The sequence below is a fragment of the Mus caroli genome, unplaced genomic scaffold, assembly GCF_900094665.2.
Source record: "Mus caroli unplaced genomic scaffold, CAROLI_EIJ_v1.1 scaffold_10055_1, whole genome shotgun sequence".
Classification (NCBI taxonomy): Eukaryota; Metazoa; Chordata; class Mammalia; order Rodentia; family Muridae; genus Mus; species Mus caroli.
Genome location: NW_018389767.1, coordinates 43,874 through 64,786, shown reverse-complemented (window position 1 = coordinate 64,786; position 20,913 = coordinate 43,874). Strand labels below are relative to the sequence as shown.

Here is a 20,913-nt window from a genome sequence, read left to right as displayed (position 1 = left end):
TAGCAACTCTGGGATTTTTACTTAAATTTTAATGAATACATTGATATTTTAATATTACAAAATGTATCCTTCAAAAGGGACCCACATACAAGAACATAATATATAATATTCTCATCTGCAACAGAGAGTTTTAAAAAGTACTTCAATTGAAAAAGGGGACCTTGGAAATCCAGTGATGCCATCCTCTGCCTTAAATGTGTGATTCTGCTGGGTCTAGTGGTACACACCTTTAACCCCGGCACTGGGAAGGCAGAAGCAGGTGAATCTCTGAGTTCGAGGCCAGCCTGGTCTACAGAATGAGTTCCAGGACATCCAGGGCTACACAGAGAAACCCTGTTTTGTAAAACAGACAAACAAAATAAATAAATAAATAAATAAATAAATAAATAAAAACAAGAACAAAAACAAAAAAAGTGTGATTATAAGTAATCATTAAGTAAAAGCCAATGTTTTATCAGATTCTGTTCCTTACATTCTTTTTATTTTTATGGAAAATAGATTCTTCTCTCATCCCATACATGCCAGCCACAGTTTCCCCTTCCTCCACACCTCTATGCTTCTTCCTCAAATATACTCCTCCCTTTCCTCTGCTGAAAAGATCTGGCCTCCAAAAGAGGACAACTAAACATTACAATACAAGATACAGTAAGAAAAGATAAAAGCCCTCATATCAAAGATGGATAAGACAACACAATAAAAGGAAAAGACTCTTAAGATCTGGAAAAAGACTCAGAGATAAACCTGATCACACTGTTTGGAGTCCCACAAAATCACCAAGATAACAGCCCTAACATATAGGCAGATGACCTAGTAGAGACCACTGCAGGACCCCTGCGTGTCTTTTCAGACTCTGGGAGCCCATGTGAACCATTGCTTAGTTTTAGTGTGGGACTGTGTTCTCCGGGTGTATTCCATCCCCTTTGCTTCCTACAAACTTTCCTCACCCTCCACAGGGTTCTCCTATCTCTAAAGTGAGGAACCCAATGGAGGCTGCCAATGTTTGGGTATAGATTTCTACATCTTCTCCCATCTGATACCAGAAGAGCTCTGTCTAATAATGACTGTACTGTTGCCCTACCTAGCCCTAAGCCCCTTAGCATGGTAGTTGGGGGTAGTTGATAAGGAATGAAATCAATGATAGAACCCCTGGGGACCAGGTGAGAAATAGAAGCAGACTCATTTATTGTAGTAGTGGGGAGTGCTGTTATGCCCTCTGTCCATGTCCCCTCAGTCTGTAAATGCTTGTTCTACATAGCTGGCACCAGCCAATTGGCTGCTCTGGTCATAAGCTCTGTCTTTGCTCATCCCCAGGTATCAGGAAGGCTATCAATGTGGATGTGCCTTTTGCAACTGTCTGGGCCATTGCAGACTGCTAGTCAGAACATGCTGACTCACTCCTTCTACATATCCACCCTTTTTCTTTTAAAAGTTGGCAGCTCAGTGGGAGCCAGAGTTCTATGCTCTGACCTTGTTGACTCCACCTCAGGGGGCAACCAGCATAAGGAACTATGCCTGTCTTAGGTTGCCCCAGCTATTGGGGTCTTTCCAATCATTGACTACAGGCTTTGGAAGATCAGCCTCCCTGGAGAACATGCCCAGGTGGAGTAGATAAGCCTATTCAGAGGCCTTTGTATCTATAGCCTCAGGAGGGGTGCCCTGTTCAGGGCCATCAACACTTGGAGCAAGGTCTTATTGATTGAACACTGGAGCAACATATGCTGCATAAGACACTTATGGAGAAAGATTACTAACCAAACTCCCCCTAATATTGTGTAAATGTCCATCCAAGAGGGGTTAAAGATCCTTTTAAAGTCTTTACTTTAAGGTCTCATACTTTAATGATAAAGCTCATTTCAAGTACATAGCTGGAGGTCTAGTGAAGTTTAACTATTTGTTCCCTGAAGATTATAGAATAATTGAGGGACTTGGTGAACCATGTCTTCTTGATGTATAGACCAACTTCATCCTATCTGAGGTGAAATTATGTACCTGATAGGGGGTCAGGTAGAAAGGCCTAAACCTAGGGTCACAGGCAAGAAGAGACATGTCCTGTACCATCTCAACAGGTCAACCTGTTGTAAAATATGGATGACCTAGTAAAGATAATTAAGCATCTCCTATGCCTGGAGGGCATCAGCAGAGTGGAATTTTACTCTGTCTAATGTTTCTACTGTTTTCATAGGCCACTGTTGTTGTAGTTGGCCCCACTACAGCTGCAAGATGGTCCTAATTGTGGACACAGTGATGCCAAAATCTTATTTGACCTGTTGTAGGGGTTGTAAGTCAGTTTTAGACATCAAAGTGATAGGATGGAAATGAGTTGCATTAGTCATAGGTATCCATATTTCAGCAGGTTCACATAGGAAGATGGCCAATTTGGTGTGTTTGGACCAGAATATCATTAGATGTCATGGTAAAAAACAGATTGGCACTTCTTTGAGGTCAGAAGCATTTGTTAGAAAAAAGGAGAATGGGGGTAACGGGGTGAAGACATATTAGAGTGAGGAGCAGTAGACCATGAGAGAAAGCCAGGTCCTTGCTTGACCTGAAGGCTTGAAGCCCTGGAGGAATGGTAAGAAATTTTCCTGCTCCTGGCACTAAGCCTCTGTCATGTAGCCTCAAATCCTCATAGATTTGTGGCCATCGGTCATGTAAGGGCAACACCCCAACCCTTCCACATGTACATGGGCATCCCTAACAACTCAGATCAAGACAATAGGAAAACAGATGTGACCTATGGTCACATAAGCTCAAGACAGAGATGTCCATGCAAAAAAAGGTATGTAGAGGTCCAGAAAGTGTTGCCAATATGCTTCCCTTTTCAGACATTCCCTGCAAAAGATATTTAATCTCAGACCTACCCTGAGAAGTGGGGTATGGTTTTATACATCAACTTTCCGCCATGACAATAAATGTCTCAGAACCATGGACTACTATCTCTTTTCATTGAGATCTTCCATGGGTAGCCATGGAGAAGTTCTTTGCCTACAGAACAACAGTCTAATCTCCTATAGAAGGCCTCTCTTTATTCTTAGCTACAACTGCCACCAACCCAAGGACTTTCCCCATGGGATAAGCCAGATCGTCCCTTTCTACCCACCCCAACCCTGGGCTAGACATAGCCCACAGGCATCCAAATCTAGTCTCTGCTCTTCTGCAGCTCTCAGCAGCACCTCCGTGTCCAAAGGTCTGAGAACCATATGGCCCCAGCCTCTTTGCAGGCCCTGGGACTCCCAAGCCAGCCACTGGCTTTCCTACAACTCAGACTGAGCTTTCCCACCCCAAGCAGTGCATCAATGCTTCCCTACAGCCTTACACTTGCCAGGCACGGTGTGGAATAAACACAGTTAAACTCCCTGCATCCCACCTTCCCAAGAAGCCTTGGGAAGAGAGGTTGTGGGCCCAACATAACCCTACACTGGGGTAGACCCCAAAATAATTTGGGAAAATTAACTATTTTTACATTCATACTATTGCCAGATGGGTCAATACAAGTCCCATTTAAGATACTACCACCCCTTAACAGAAAGAGCGGGTGTAGGTTGATACATCCAGAGACCCCACAAGTGCCCCTGTTTCCAAAAATTGTATCATATCAAGTCTGGGTGAATGTTCTAAAGGAATATGGCTGGTCCTCATCTGGTAGGAAGCAACATAGCCCTAAGGTATAGGAGGACACATAAGAATCATTGGACTTAACAATATGTACCCCATAAACCTGGACTTGGCCAGAGGGGGTATAGTTGACAGTGTTCCCACAGGATTGGAAGTTTGACTATGGTGGGCAGTCTATTTGTAGGGAGATAGTGAGGAACAGTAGTGTGATAGATACCCCGCTGAGATGGAGAGGAAACAGGGCCAGCTTAGGACCAAACACCAGGGGAAAGAATCTCCATACCCAGCGCCTTCCCACAGTTTTATTGCCATGAAAATCCCATTATGGGGTTCTTAAGCTGGTTACAAGGGAATCCCTCAGCTTCTATCACAAAACAGATGATTCTAGTTACAGGTCAAGTGCTAGTAATCATCTGAGTTTCATCTGTAGGGTCCATGAATGGAAGACCCAGTGTGGTGTTGGTCATAAAAAGTATAGGGTACCCAGGGCAACCTGAGTCCAAGGCAATAATAGAGGTGACAAAGGCACAAGGGCCCATAACTCCTCACCCATAACCAAGAGAGTAGAATGAAGATAAGAGTCAGACTCCATAGCACAGATATAAGATCAGGTATCTACTATTATGAGCACATACAGGAGGCTATAATAATAGAGGGTAATGAGTAATGCATATCTGCCCTATGGGCCTTGGTACTAGGCCTCTGGGATTCATGCCCCTCATCCCCAATTGAGGGGGCACGAGGAGGGGCACAAGTAGCACAGTAATGGCCAGATGTTTACACTGAGGCATTGAGAGCCTAGGATAAGTTTTTGAAGGCACTGGGAAGACTGGTGAAATTGTTGGTGCAGCATTTGGACCTCTTCCAGGAGCTCAAGATCCACAATCATAATCATTTAGTCCATTCAATCATTTCCCCAAGCCAGGCCACCAGGAAACCCCAAATGTGACCTAATGTGGCAAATATACAAAGGATGGGCTTCTGGTCATTGTCAAGGAGAGGAGGTTCAGGTGTTCCTTAATTTGGAATAAGGGTGGTACATGGGTCACCTAAACTACATAGTGGATATCAGAAAAAAAATTAACAACCTCATCCTGACATATCTCAAAGATCATTACTCTCAACATTAGCTCTCACAGCTGAACAAACCCAGGCTTGGGAAGTACCTGGGTAACTTCCTGTTTGACAGGGCATTGTATCAAGATGCTATATCTGAGCTTGTTACTGTCAGAGAATGCAAGGATGACCACACACACACATTACTGGGGAAAAGGACGGAGTGCTTTGGGGTTTAATCATGAAGGGGAGTAAAAGGAAGGTGGAGAGTCACCTGTCCTGGGGTAGGTCATTATCTAGTGCCCCAAGAATCCAGTCACCATTTCCTGAAAGCTAATTGAATCTGACCAGAGGGACTGTGAGTGCCTCAGTGAGAAAGGTAAAATGATTTTATCTGGTCTCAGTCTGCTTACAAACTACTGTTGGATGGGCTGCAAAGGTGGCCCAGCAGTTAAAGGCTAGGTTCAAAACCAAAAATATAAAAACTACTGATGTTTTTTGTGTAATTTTTTCTTGATTGAGACTCATTAAAGTATTAACAATCAGAATAATGGCTGGTAAGCTGAGGTAGTTTTCAGTCACCTTTCTTCACTCCACACCCGTAATAAAGTGGGCTCCAGTCAAGCAAAAGGCCTGTTCATTACCCAAGCAGACAATGAGTATGCATCTTTTCATGCTTTTTTTTCTCTTGGTGCTACTATTTATTAGTTTTGTTAGTTTTCTTTGTTTTTCTTTTAAGTCTACCTCCTCTAAGTGTAGGGAGGTAGGATTGGTGATTATAATTGGTCTCCACTGTAGTTCACTAAGGTAAATTGGTCCTAGAAAGGCCTTAGGTAATTATTTTGTCTCTAATTCCTTATACAGGATCTGAAATCCTCTGGGATGTAGGACCCATAAGGGCAAGGGATGGCAGCAAGGTTTGTGAGCAGGGATGATGCAAATAGGTGATGAGTACAGAGGCTGCTATTCCTGTGTCAGCAATTAAAATGAAGGTGAGCAGGATCATCAACCAGAACCTTTGACTTAGCCTCAGCAGAGCAAGTACATTCAGGAAAATAAGCAGCAAAAAATAAGAGCAAGTACATTCAGGAAAATAAGCAGAAAAAAAATTCCTGTGAACCCACATGAATCTCCAGTGTGATGAAGGACAGTTTTTGAGGTATGATACCATGCTTCTTTTCTCTCTCTCCAAGACTGTGCCACACTGTGCAAGTATTTTTTTCATGGTCATCCTGTAACCCCTTTCATATTGATGGGCTCCTTAAAATTATTTTTTTCTCTCAGAATCCTACCATCTCAACACAGGAGTAGCCCTGTGAAGTGGGATTCAGTGATGTACTGCTAAACGGTTGTTCACTATGCCTTCACCTGTAGCGTCTTCGTAAACTCTGAACACATATGATGATCTACTTTATCTGTACAGTTTGCAAATCTCTGTTTTACTGATATTGAATAAGAATATTCCTAAGTGCAGACCATCAAGGTGACATTAATATCATTTATGTGTTCATGTCAATGTATAATAAGGGCTACTCAACCAAACTCAGTGGTTCTACAGACTCCAAGGTGACAGAAAGATGTAGAAACAATTCACTTATGATTTTCATGTGCTGTTTCATTAGAGAACTATAGGATTAACACTCAAAGAAGGTATGAAGTCCATTGGCCCATCCATAGTAGTAGTTGATGGTGATTTTTCTGAATTCTGATCTTTGCACATATGCATGTGAAACACAAAAGCAGTGTTCATTACAGGAGAAGTTGAAACTAGGCATCATGGCACATTCATGTCATCACAGTGTTCAGAACACAAAGGCATATGTGAGGTTATATATTTGAGGCTGATCTGGGGCACATAAGGATAACATAGTTTTAAGTTATGTTTGGTTTTTTCCTACATTGTTTCCCTTCTGAAATTTTAATCCACAATGTTTAAGTGAATTCAGCTTAAACAAACACTGTCAATCTGAATTCAGCTGCATCAAACACTGTCAATCTGTGACGATGCAAGCAGTCACAATATGTTACATCATTTCAGAGAAAGTTTTTGAGGTCTGTTGACATTTCTTCTGTTTTGTCAGCTTTAGAAATGTGACAGATTCATTAGACAGTGTTGTCCAGAATTACAGAATGACATGTCTAGGGTGAGTGTTTGTGTGTGTGTGTGTGTGTGTGTGTGTGTGTGTGTGTGTGTGCCCATTCATGTGATTTAGGACACAGAATGGATAATGTTAGAGACTGATAAGGGAAACATTTGAAGAACTAGGATTTGTTCTGATAAAATGGGAGCCGGTCAAGCAGAAGTCTTGATTGCTTCCTAAACAAGGAATGAGTGTACATCCTTCCATGCTATTTTTTTTTACTCTATTTTTGCGATTTCCTTGCTTTGTTTGTTGTTGTTGTTCACATAAGTGTAAAAAGGAGAGATTGGTGACTATAGTTTGTTTTCATTAGAGATCCCTAAGGTAAATTGTTTCTAGTAAGGTCATGGGTAATTATTATCTTTCATGAGTTATTCAGGATCTAGACTCCACTCAAATGCAGGACTCCTAAGGCCCAGGGATAACAGCAGAGGGGTGTCTGAGTAGGGATGGTGGAGACAGGTAATGAGAACAGAGTAAGCTAGTTCCTGTGTCTGCAAATAAAATTAAGGTGAGCAGGATCATGAAGCAGAAGCTATGACTCATCTTCAGCAGAGCCGGGGACACTGAAGAAAATAGGCAAGTGTCTTGCTGTTAATCCACATGAATTTCCAGAGTTATCAGGACAGTTTTTTGAGGTTCACAGATTTCTGACAAAAAAAAAACTGATTTTTTTAAACTAGGCTATGGCAGACTAAAGAGGTAAGAGAATGAGGAATGCATTGCAAATGGTAAAATGGAGATACGATTTTCCCTTGGGCCTTTTGAAGCTCTGATGCCTGTAATACATGCAATGGAAGTAAGATGGCTAGTTAACAGAGGAACAGAAATCTGTATGTTACATGACATGCACATCTGAGTTTGAAGTGGAAACCTAGGCACTGGGATATATGATATTTTCCTGGAATTTTTATGTAACTATGATGGTAGAGTTTAAGCAAATTCTTCAAGAATACCAATATATAAAATAACAGAGCAAATTACACATGAACAAACAACAGTTCCCCAGAATGAGCAGGTAGCAGGAGAGAAAGGCATTAGTTCATTTTGTATCTCAGTAGAAATGGCATAAAACTGTCTAGAAAGGGATGGGATATTGGAAACTATTAAAAGTTGAAAAATTATTAACAAGTATAATGAGTACAAGCATTAGGAGTTATGAGACTATAATTACTGTCAGTTGGAAGCAGAATAAAATAGTCATAGGAGACAAATGGAGGGAGGAAACTGGATGGGAGAGAGTATGGGGAGGGAAATTGGGGGGGGGGGTGTGATCAAGCGTGGAGAGAGACAGGAAAGAGGGCCAAAAGAATAAATGGAAATCAGCAGCTGATGGGGGTGGAGGATAGGGGCCATCTCTATGACATCCAAGAGAACTGGGATGAGAATGGCTTCCAGGAGTCTATAGAGGTAATTTTAGGTTATACTCCTAGAGTGGGCATATGAAACCTGAAGTGGCCACCTCCTATATCCAGGTCAAACCCCTAATGGAGGGAAGAGAACAACCCACCCACAAAGCTTTTGACTCAAAATCTGCCCTTTCTACAAGAAATGCAAGGACAAAGATGGAACAGAGACTGCGGAAATGACCAACTAGTGACTGGCCCAACGTAAAACCCATCCCAAGGGTAAGCACCAATCCCTGACACTGTTAATAATACTCTGTTATGCTTTCAGACAGGAGCCTAACATAACTGTCCTCAGAAAGGTTCCACCCAGAAGCTGACTGAAACAGATGCAGAGACCCACAGCCAAACAACTTTCTTATGAAAGAGTTGGGTGAAGGACTCAGGGCACTGGAGGGTACAGAAGCTCCACAAAAGACCAACAGTCAACTAACCTGGACCCTTAGGGACTCTCAGAGGCTGAACCATGAACCAAAAACCATACCCTGACTGAACCTAGCCCCCCACTGCACTGCACATAGATAGCAGATGTGCAGCTTAGTCTTTATGTGGCTCCACCAACAAATGGAGGAGGGGTTCTTCCTAAAGCTGTTGGCTGTCTGTGGATCAAATTTCCCTAACTGAGCTGCATTGTCTAGCCTCCATGGAAAAGGATGTGGACAGTTCTGCAGAGATTTCAAGTGCCAGGTTGGGCAATACCTAGGAGGGGAGGAGGGGCTCCACCCTCTCAGATGAGATGGGGAGGGGAAATGGGGGAGTGTAGAAGGGACTGTGAAAGGTGTGTATCCAGAGGGGGGCAGCGATCTGGAACTAAAATGAATGAATAAATTAATTAATGGAGGAAAATATAATTGCTATGATGACTGGAAGATCCATTGTTGTAGAACATATGTCATAGATAAATGTTCGTTTTTATTTTGAGCGTTAAAGGACAATGATATTCACTCATTAGAATACTGGAGACGAAGAATGCTAATGAACAATAAAACTGCCATCTCCCAGTTCCTTCTCCTGGGACTGCCCATCCCCCGAGAGCACCAGCACCTGTTCTATGCCCTGTTCCTGGCCATGTACCTCACCACCGTCCTGGGGAACCTCATCATCATCATCCTCATAATACTGGACTCCCATCTCCACACACCCATGTACTTGTTTCTCAGCAACTTGTCTTTCTCTGATCTCTGCTTTTCCTCTGTCACAATGCCCAAATTGCTTCAGAACATGCAGACCCAGGATACATCCATCTCCTATTCCAGTTGTCTAACACAAATGTACTTTTTATTAGTTTTTGGAGACCTGGAGAGCTTTCTTCTTTTGGTCATGGCCTATGATCGCTATGTAGCCATCTGCTTCCCTCTGCATTACACCAGCATCATGAGTCTCAAGCTCTGTGTGTATCTGGTGCTGATGTCCTGGGTATTTAACTTCCTGTATTCCATGTTGCACACTCTACTCTTAGCTAGATTGTCATTCTGTGAAGACAATGTGATCCGCCACTTTTTCTGTGACATATCTGCCCTACTCAAGTTGTCCTGTTCTGACATTCATATTAATGAATTAATGATATTAGTCTTAGGAGGACTCATTATGGTCATCCCATTCTTACTTATTGTTGTGTCTTATGTACAAATTGTCTCCTCCATTCTAAAGATTTCTTCTGCTAGGGTTATCCAAAAGATTTTCTCCACCTGTGGATCCCACCTATCTGTGGTCTCACTGTTCTATGGAACAATTTTTGGTCTCTACTTATGTCCATCAGCTAATAACTCTACTGTGAAAGAGACTGTCATGGCCATGATGTGCACAGTGGTAACTCCTATGTTGAACCCCTTCATCTACAGTCTGAGGAACAAAGACATGAAAGAGGCCCTGATAAGAGTCCTTTTCAAGAAGAAAATCTCTTTGTAATAATTCACCTGGGATTTTTAAATATAACCAGTAAATATATTAATACTATTATTATAAAATTTACCTCTGCAATAAGACCCAAACTTAAGAACTTACTACATAATACTGCTATTTGCAAATAGGAGTTTTGCACATGTGATTCTAGAAAACCATTAGGTAACAGCCACTGTTTTATCAGATCTTCATTCCTTACATTCTTATAGCAATAGTTTGTGATGTTAGACAAATTTTTGTGTTGACTGCAGTATACTTTTTAAATATGAATAAATGATATAGCATAATACTATGCTGATGGTCAGTAAATTTTTCTTTACTTTCTCTTATCTTTTTATTTATTCTTCTCTCATATAAGATATCCCAAATGCATTCTTCCAACCTCCTCCCAACCTCCCCTCTCTCACAGATCCACTGATCCTCTGTTTCCCTTCATGGAAACAAACCAAACACATCATAACAAGATGCAATAAAACTAGACACAATCCCACATAACCAGGCTGGATGAGGCAACTCAGGAGGAAGAAACGGGTCCCAAGGGAAGGCACATGAGTCAAAGATACCCCCATTTCCACTGTTATAAGTCCCGTAGAATTCCCAAGCTAAACAAGCACCACATGGGTGCAGGGGGCCTAGTGCAGGCCCATGCAGGCTCTGTGATTGCTGCTTCAGTCTCTAGGAACCCCTGTAGACTTGCCTTGTTGTTTCTGGGTGCTGTGTCCTTCTCATATCTTCTATCCTTCGGGCTCCTACAATCTTTCCTCCCCCTGTTCCAAAGTGTGTTTTGAGCTCCACCATATCTACATCTGCTCCCATCAGCTGCCAGGGAAAGCCTTTCTGATGGTGATTGGGCTAGGCACTGATCTATCAGTATAGCAGACTACCATTAGGAATAATTTCATTGAGTTTTTTTTTTTTTCTGGCCGTTGTATTTGCTTCTAACATAGGCCTCTGAGTTATCCAGCTTCTGGCTCCTGGCCATGCAGGGAGTGTCCAGGAGTATCCAGTGTCCAGCATAGGTTTCCTCTCAGTTGCTAGGGCTAATGCTAAATCAGCCATTGGTTTGCCACACCCACAAACTCTGAATCACCATTGCCTCAGCATATCTTGTAGGCAGGACTTGTGTGGATTTTGTGACTTGGTTGGTGTCTCAATCCCACCACTAGAAGGCTTGTCTGGTTACAGAAGATGGCCAGTTTAAGTTAGTAGCCTCTATTACTAGGACTCCTCACTAGGGTCACCTCGTAGGTTCCAGGAATTTTCCTTTGCAGTAGGTTTCAACATCATTCCCTAAATGGCCCAGTATTCTAGTTGTCTTCCCATTTACTCTCTTCCAACATCCCTCCCTCACCCACCTGACCCCTCATGTTTTCCTCTCCACCCACCCACAATCCATCTGCAAAATCTGTTCTATTTTCCCTTTACAGGTGTTCCCCTTAAAGCCCTCCTCCTTACTTAGCCTGTGTATTGTAGTATTGTTATCCTTTACCTCATAACTAATATCCACTTATATGGGGGTACATACCATGCTTGTCTTTCTGGGTCTGTGTGATTATTTTTTTCTAAATACAGCCATTTACCTACAAATTTCATGATGTCATATTTTAACAGATGAGAAATGCTCCATTGGATAAATATATCACATTCTCTTTATCTGTTCTTTGGTTGAGGCACAACTAGATTGTTTCCAGTTTCTGGACATTATGAATAAAGCTGCTGTGAATATAGTTATTAAGTGTCCTTTTGGGACAATGTAGAGTCTTTTGGATATATGCCCAGGAGTCTTAAAACTGGGTCGTGAAGTAAATCAGTTCCAAATTTTCTGAGGAACCACTATTCTGATTTCCATGATTGCTATTTAACTTTGCAGCCCCACCAGCAATGGAACAATGCTCCTCTTACACCACATCCTTGTCAGAACTGCCACTGACATTATAGATCTTAGCCATTCTGACAGGTATAATATGGAATCTCAAAAAAGTTTTGATTTGCATTTCCCTGATGGTTAAGGAGTTGAACATTTCTTGAAGTGCTTCTTGGCCATTTGAGATTCCTCTGTTGGGAATTCTCTGTTCAGATCTGTACCACATTTTTAAGTAGATTATTTTATTTGTTTATGATTCATTTCTTGAATTATTTCTATATTTTGGATATTTTCCCTCTATTAGATGTAGAGTTCATGAAAATCTTTTCCCATTCTTTAGGCTTCTATTTTGTCCAAACCACATAAAGATTCAACAAACAAAGAGAATTAAAGACCATTTCCCTTACGAACAATAATGCAGAAATACTCAAAAGACACAAACTGAATCTAAAAACACATCAAAACATTACCCATCATGATCAAGTAGACCTCATTCCTGAGACATCCATGGTTCAGCATACAAAAATCAATATAATCCACCAGAAATAAAACTAAAGAAAAAACACAGAATAATCTCATCAGATGCCAAAGAGTCTTTTATATGTCCTGGATAGATTAGTGACACTGGGACATATCTAAATATAATAAGGTAAATTTACAGTGAGCCTATACCCAACATCAAATTAAATGGAGAGAAACCCAAAGCAATTACACTAAAATCAGGACAAAGACAAGGGTTTCCACTTTCTCCATATCTATTCAAAACAGTGCTTGAAGTTCTAGCAAGAGGAGTAAGACAAATGAAAAACTCAGTGGTATAAATTTGGTAAACGTGAAGTCAAAGTATGAGTTTTTACAGATGGTATGATAGTATAAATAAGTGATAGTTAAAACTCTACCTGGGAACTCTGACAGAAAAAAAAAAAAACACCCTTAACCTCATAAAATTGCAAAGTTTCTATAAGGCAAAAGACACCATCAAAAAGACAAAAAGGCCACCAACATATTGGGAAAAGATATTTACCAATCCTAAATCCAATAGCAGACTAATATCCAATATATACAAAGAACTCAAGAAGCTGGACTCCAGAAAACCAAATGACCTTACTAAAATATGGGGTACAGAGCTAAAGAAAGAATTCTCAACTGAGGAATACTGAATGTCTGAAAAGCACCTGAAAATATGTTCAACATCCTTAATCATCAGGGAAATGCAAATCAAAAAAAAAAAAAAAAAACCTGAGATTTCACCTCACACCAGTCAGAATGGCTAAGACCAAAAACACAGGTGACAGCAGAGGCTGGCAAGGATGTGGAGAAAGAGTAACACTCCTACATTGCTGGTAGGAGTGCAAGCTGGTACAACCACTCTGGAAATCGGTTTGGTGGTTTTCAGAAAACTGGACACAGTACTACCTGAGGATCTAGCTATACCACTACTGGGCATATACCCAGAAGATGCTCCAACATGTAATAAGGACACATGCTCCACTATGTTCATAACAGCCTTACTTATAATAGCCAGAAGCTGGAAAGAAAAGAGATGTCCCTCAACAGAGGAATGGATACAGAAAATGTGGTACATTTACAAATGGAGTACTACTCAGCTATTAAAAACAAAAAATTTATGAAATTCTTAGTCAAATGGATAGATCTGGTGGATATCATCCTGAGTGAGGTAACCCAATCACAAAAGAACTCACATGATATGATATGTACTCACTGATAAGTGGATATTAGCCCAGAAACTTAGAATACCCAAGATATAAGATACAATTTGCAAAACACATGAAACTCAAGAAGAACGAAGACAAAAGTGTGGACACTTTGCCCCTTCTTAGAATTGGGAACAAAACACCCATGGAAGGAGTTACAGAGACAAAGTTTGGAGCTTAGACGAAAGGATGGATCAGTTAGAGACTGCTGCACCCGGGGATCCATCCCATAATCAGCCTCCAAACGCGGACACCATTGCATACGCCAGCAAGATTTTGCTAAAAGGACCGATATGGCTGTCTCTTGTGAGGCTATGCCGGGGCCTAGCAAACATAGAAGTGGATGCTCACAGTCAGCTATTGGATGGAACACAGGGCCCCCAATAGAGGAGCTAGAGAAAGTATCCAAGGAGCTAAAGGGGTCTGCAACCCTATAGGTGGAACAACAATATGAGCTAAGCAGTACCCCCAGAGTTCGTGTCTCTAGCTACATATATATCAGAAGATGGCCTAGTGGGCCATCATTGGGAAGAGAGGCCCCTTGGTCTTGCAAACTCTATATGCCTCAGTACAGGGGAATTCCAGGGCCAAGAAGTGGGAGTGGGTGATTAGGAGAGTTGGGGGGGAGGGTAAGGGGGACTTTTGGGATAGCATTTGAAATGTAAATGAAGAAAATACCTAATTAAATTTTTAAAACTGTAAAGAAAAACAATAAATTTATGAAATTCTTAGTGAAATGGATAGATCTGGTGGATATCATCCTGAATAGTAACCCAATCAAAAAAGAACTCACATTATATGTACTCACTGATAAGTGGATATTAGCCCAGAAACTTAGAATACACAAGATATAAGATATAATTTGCGAAACACGTAAAACTCAAGAAGAACGAAGACCAAAGTGTCCACTTTGCCTCTTCTTAGAATTGGGAACAAAACACCCATGGAAGGAGTTACAGAGACAAAGTTTGAAGCTGAGATGAAAGGATGGACCATCTAGAGACTGCTGTGCCTGGGGATCCATCCCATAATCAGCATCCAAACACTGACACCATTGCATACACTAGCAAGATTTTGCTGAAAGGACCCTGATATAGCTGTCTCTTGAGCCAGGGCCAAGCAGACACAGAGGTGGATGCTCACAGTCAGTTATTGGATGGATCACAGAGCCCCCAATGGAGGAGCTAGAGAAATTACCCAAGGAGCTAAAGGGATCTGCAACCCTATAGGTGGAACAACAATATGAACTAACCAGTACCCCTAGAGCTCGTGTCTCTAGCTGCATATGTATCAGAAGATGGCCTAGTCGGCCATCAGTGGAAAGAGAGGCCCATTGGTAGTGCAAACTTTATATGCCTCGGTACAGAGGAACGCCAGGGTCAAGAAGTGGGAGTGGGTGGGTAAGGGAGTGTGGGGGGAGGCTATGGGGGACTTTTGGGATAGCACTGGAAATGTAAATGAAGAAAATACCTAATTAAAAAATAAATAAAAAAAGAAAGAAAGAAAATGCCATCCTGGCAACTGGGATGCAGAGGCAGGTGGAATTCTGAGATTGAGGCCAGCCTGGTGTACAGAGTGAATTCCAGGACAGTCAGGGCTACACAGACAAACCCTGTCTCGAAAAATCAAAAAAAAAGTTATTTAAAAATGCCATCCTGTATTTCAAAGATTAAGGTAGATTATATTTGCATTTTAATTTTATTAAAAGCAACTTTAAATTTCATATATATATATATATATATATATATATATATATATATATGAAATAAAACACTAAAACAATCTTCTAAGGAATCTTTTTTCTTTCAGGATGTAGTCTCGGTTTGCTTTAGTAACTGCTCAAACACTCCTCTTAGCCCCACAAAGAATAAGCTACACCAAACAAACAAGATAACATCCACCCATGTGTTTCTCTCCCACTTCACTACCCTCTCAGTGTATTCATCTGTGATCAGTGACTATTATTAGTCATTTCTATAGGTCACTGAGAGAAATTACCCTGTAGAGGTCCTGGATAATTACTGTCTTTAATGAGTTACTTCATCACCTGGACTCCTCTGGGACTCACAGCCTCTTATTATAGAGATGCATTGCAGGGGAGGTGTGAAATGTGGTATAGACACTGCAGTGGACCACAGACCTGGGAACTTTCTGTGCCCACACTGAATAAAAAGAACACAATCTTTTATCAGGATTTAGGAATCACCCTTGGCCATCCAAGGTAAATTATCTGGATAGTCGCTATTCCTTTGCTGTCCTTCGAGCTTGAGAAGGACAAGCTATTTTCTTTTTCTTTCCAGTTGCATATTCACAGGAAAATCTTTTGGGTATGATAATATATATCTTTGTCATATCTCTGAATTGTATTATTGTCATATAATTGAAGTATTTGTTTTGGGATAAATATTAATAAACATTGTAGTATCTTTATGGTTCCGTACAATTACTCTTTCTTCAATTATTCTCCTAAGCCATATCATTTCAAGCTAATAACAGGTCTAAGAAATTGAGTTGAAATATGTAATTTAATTTGGATTTCTGTGGGGAGAGATTCACTGTGTCCCAGGTTGGTCTCAAACTCATAGGGATCTCCAGCCTGAGCCTTCCAAGTTCTGGGACATAGGTCTGCACTGCTACACAAGAATGAGCTATGTAGTCTTCTGCTTTTAAGTCCTTTCTGTCTCCATCTGTCTCTCACTCTTTGTTTCTCTGTCTCTCTGTCCTTCTGTCTCTATCTGTATCTCTCTATGTCTCTGCCTCTGTATCTCTCTGTGTAGAGATATCAGAGGATATCAAAACTCATGTATTTTTCACAATACATAAGGTCTCATTGTTTTCTACCTGGCCTCCAGTCTTCCAAGGATTCTCTTATCTTCACCTTTCATCTTTCATGGGAGCACTGGGATTACAGATGCATGCTACCACACCCATCTTTTTTTAATGTCTAAAGATTCATTTTTATTGATGTGCATGTGTCTGTGTGTAGATATGTGCAAGTGTGCACAAAGAAGCCCATAGACAACAGAAGAAGACATCAGATTCCCAAATAAGATAGGGAAGGGAGATTGTGAGCCACATGACATAGATGCTGGGAACCCAATCAAGTCTAAAGATTCATTCTTATTGATGTGCATGTGTCTGTGTGTAGATATGTGCAAGTGTGCACAAAGATGCCCAAGACAACAGAAGAAGACATCAGATTCCCAAATAAGATAGGGAAGGGAGATTGTGAGCCACATGACATAGATGCTGGGAACCTAATCAAGTCCTCCAGATTAACAATTGATCGTAATGTTAAGCCATGAATCCATCCTTGTTAAAAAAAAATAATTTAAAATCAAGAAATCAAGACAGAAATAGAGACCTCAGGAAAATGCTTATTCTCTAGAGCTGGGACAAAAATAGAAGGTTGGGGAGAAAAAAACTGTGTGTCAAGAGGCTAGAAATATACCACACCCATCTTATCACTCACAGGGGAAGCAGAATTTAGGAAACTGGATTATGGTTCTCCATACATTGTCTCATCCCTCCATGATATTGAAACATGATTCTGAAGTATGCATCACTGAATGAAGTTGCACTAAATATTCATCAACAGAGTGAAGATCTCTTCATCCTGAGGTAGTTGGGTGGTTTCATTGAACATTGGGCATGCTGACCAAACACTATACAATTGGACTACATACTAGCCTCATATGATTCTAAATGCCCCTTTTCTGATTTCTTTGTCATCTTAAAACATGCAAGGATTCATTAGTCAAGACTGTCTAGAAGAAAACATAAAAACAGAACAGAAAGGGCAACTTATTTAAAGGACACAGCCTACACAATGTTAGCAGCAGAGTGTCTAATACCTGCAGAGTAAGCCTCAAGAGTCTCTAGGAAGAGTAGAGGCTAAAGTATTGAGTCTAGACACAGAAATTTTCTTTGGAAGACTCCACATTTTCTTATATATCCTTTAACTTGTTTCATAGGAATTGTCAAGTTATAAAGAGTGATTTTCTAGGTATATTGACTTCAACATTTAAAACATAGAAAATAACCTTCCTACATCATGAAGACTTGACTGGCAATTGTCAAAACTCCTTATCAGGGTCTTAAAAAATATCCTTCCCTTAGTGGATGAGGGAGAACTCAAGATAAATTTTGCGTTTATGCACATAACTTGTGCTGTTCTTATAGTTTCAATAATATATAAAATTATTACCACATTGATTTTTCTATATTAATATCAATGATATTCTTTTTATGTGCTTTTAGTTATAATAATTACTAAAAACAACCATATACTTAAACCTTCAGTGTTTAATAAATACAAAATTACCTCTCTAAACTTGATCACATAGTGTCAAGTTTTAGAGTGGTCAAGTAGAGTAAGTTTGAATTCTTCAAATAAGTATGTATATTCTAATATATAAAAATACATATTAGATAGATGGATAGGTAGAAGGCAATTCAATTCATATAGGATGAGTAACAGGTAAATCCAAGAAAAACAAATCAGTTACATGCCAAGACTAAATAGAAGAAATGCTTAAAAAATAACTGTCTAGTGAACTATGCTAAAGAGAATTTAATAAGTTCTTAATGGTTATTGATAAAGACATGTTGATCTGAACAACAAACTAATTGTGATGATATTTTTGTAAAGCATGTAAATTTGTTACATCTTCTCAATGTTTGATGAATTTGAAATGCATTAACCTTCATTGGGAATGTTAACTGCTAATATTTTTTTCTGAAAAGGCATTTGTGTAAACAAATGACAAGAAGAAACCAAACTGTCATCTCCCAGTTCCTTCTCCTGGGTCTGCCTATTCCCCCAGAGCACCAGCAACTATACTATGCCCTGCTCCTGTCCATGTATCTCACCACTGTCCTGGGGAACCTCATCATCATCATCCTCGTTCTTCTGGACTCCCATCTCCACACACCCATGTACTTGTTTCTCAGTAATTTATCTTTTGCTGACCTCTGCTTTTCCTCTGTCACAATGCCCAAGTTGTTGCAGAACATGCAAAGCAAAGTTCCATCTATTCCTTAGGCAGGTTGCCTGGCACAAATATACTTCTTTCTATATTTTGGACACTTTGGAAATTTCCTCCTTGTTGCCATGGCCTATGACCGCTATGTGGCCATCTGCTTCCCCCATCATTACATGAGCATCATAAGCCCCAGGCTCTGTGTGAGTCTGGTGCTGCTGTCCTGGGTGCTGACCACCTTCCATGCCATGCTACACACCCTGCTCATGGCCAGATTGTCATTCTGTGAAGACAATGTGATCCCCCACTACTTTTGTGATATGTCTACTCTGCTGAAAGTGGATTGTACTGACACCCATGATAATGAACTAGCAATATTTATATTAGGGGGTCCTATACTTGTACTCCCTTTCCTTCTCATCATTGTATCTTATGCAAGAATTGTTTCCTCCATCTTCAAGGTCCCTTCTTTTCAAGACATCTGTAAAGCCTTTTCTACCTGTGGGTCTCACCTGTCTGTGGTGTCACTGTTCTATGGGACAGTCATTGGTCTCTACTTATGTCCTTCAGCTAATAACACTTATGTGAAGGAGACCATCATGTCTTTAATGTACACAATGGTGACTCCCATGCTGAACCCCTTCATCTAAAGCCTGAGGAATAGAGACATAAAAGATGCACTAGAAAAGATAATGTGCAAAAGACAAATTCCCTCCTTCCTATGAGGGTAATACTTCAGATTTTCATATAATTTCTTCTAGAAAATATTAATATTGTGATGTTGCTACAAAATTTTCCTCACCATGGATGCCTCTGTTTAAAGGTCCCACAATATAACATTTTACAACAGTAGTTAGAAGTTTATGTGAGGAGTTGAATTCTGGAAGGACCTGAATTTGGAGGACCTGAATATGTACACTTTGTCTTGTCCAGGTGATCCTGGAAACAGTAGGGTAGAATTAAAGTCATATCTCTAATCACCATGGTTCTATATCTTAATTTACTCCATTTTATCATTTTGTACAGATGCCAGCTTTGACTGTACTCTATAATCTCAGATCTGTACTCTATAAGCTCAGATCAATACTTAATAATATCCAAGTATCTCAACTTTAGACCTTTTTCCATCTTATACATGTTATTTCTACAATTTGTCATTAAATAATTGCATCACTTAATCCCTAGACTGTATGTTTATTGTGTTGTCTCAAGTATTTTTCTAGCAGAGATGTTTGTTGACTGTTCCCACTAATGTCTAGATGTTTATAAAATTCTCAAAAGTAAATATCTTTAAGAGGATGAAAAAGATAGGGAGAGAGTATTCATCAAGCCCTCCATGTTTTTAATAACTATTAACTGTTCATAGACTATGGGAGTGGCTAGCTACCGTCTCTCATTAGTAGTGTATTTATAGCTGATCTCACCAGCTTCCAACCGATAGATTTAAACCTATATTTACATGAAATGTACTAGTTAATCTCAATAAGTCACAAAACAAAATGAATAGTTATGAATGTGAACAACAATTTCTGGAGAGGAGAGGTATGACAGAAATGGTAGGAAAGTAAGAGATGAGAGTTATTGTGTAGATGTGTGAGATTATCAGAAAATTGTCTAAAATATAAATTATAGTGACCCTTAAAGAAAGCCACAACTACTCACATACAAAGATCACTGTATTGTGGGGAGCCCTGCCTCAATGTCTACAGCAGCAGTGCCGATACTGCATTCTATGTCCAGGTAACAACACAGAAAAGGAATTGGAGAGATTACAAGAATGAGAATTTCAGGGTGACTGCCTTTCTTAGAAATGTCTGTTTAACAAGGCCTGAACCATGACAATATCAGTAGACACACTAATACAAGAGATAGCAAAAGTTTTACAAGGTCCCACTCCAGATAAAAAGCTACAGACAGCTAATGACTAATAAGAAAGAGAAAATTAGGTTCTCCCAGAGATGAGTCCCTGATTGACTGTCCAATACAAAACTGTTAGCCTTGAAACCATATCTACCCTAGCAACAAACATGAGCTCAGCAGGTTGTGCTTACATAGTTTTGATAGGTAGAGAGATGTGGTCTACCTTCTCCCACCCTGGAACCTGCTTGCTCAAGGGTGGAATTTCCTGCTCATTCGTTCTGCCATGCCCACTGCTGGACCCTGTCGCTTTGCTGCTTGGAGGCACACATGTGTTCGTCCTGCTACTGGACCCCAAGTTACTTGGCGGGAAAT

At 40.3% G+C, this 20,913-nt stretch overlaps 1 protein-coding gene and 1 pseudogene across 1 annotated transcript; both read left to right on the top strand.

Moving 5' to 3' along the window:
- The first annotated feature begins 9,187 nt into the window (after positions 1-9,187).
- On the top strand, positions 9,188-10,126 carry LOC110288285 (olfactory receptor 1468-like). Its single transcript, XM_021154673.1, has one exon. It carries the CDS (start codon positions 9,188-9,190, stop codon positions 10,124-10,126), a length of 939 nt encoding a protein of 312 aa, XP_021010332.1.
- An 8,335-nt stretch (positions 10,127-18,461) lies between these two features.
- On the top strand, positions 18,462-19,406 carry LOC110288288 (annotated as a pseudogene).
- The last annotated feature ends 1,507 nt before the right edge of the window (positions 19,407-20,913 follow it).

Excerpts from the sequence above, each read along its gene's own strand:
- LOC110288285 (XM_021154673.1), top strand. The coding sequence starts at position 9,188 with ATGCTAATGAACAATAAAACTGCCATCTCCCAGTTCCTTCTCCTGGGA.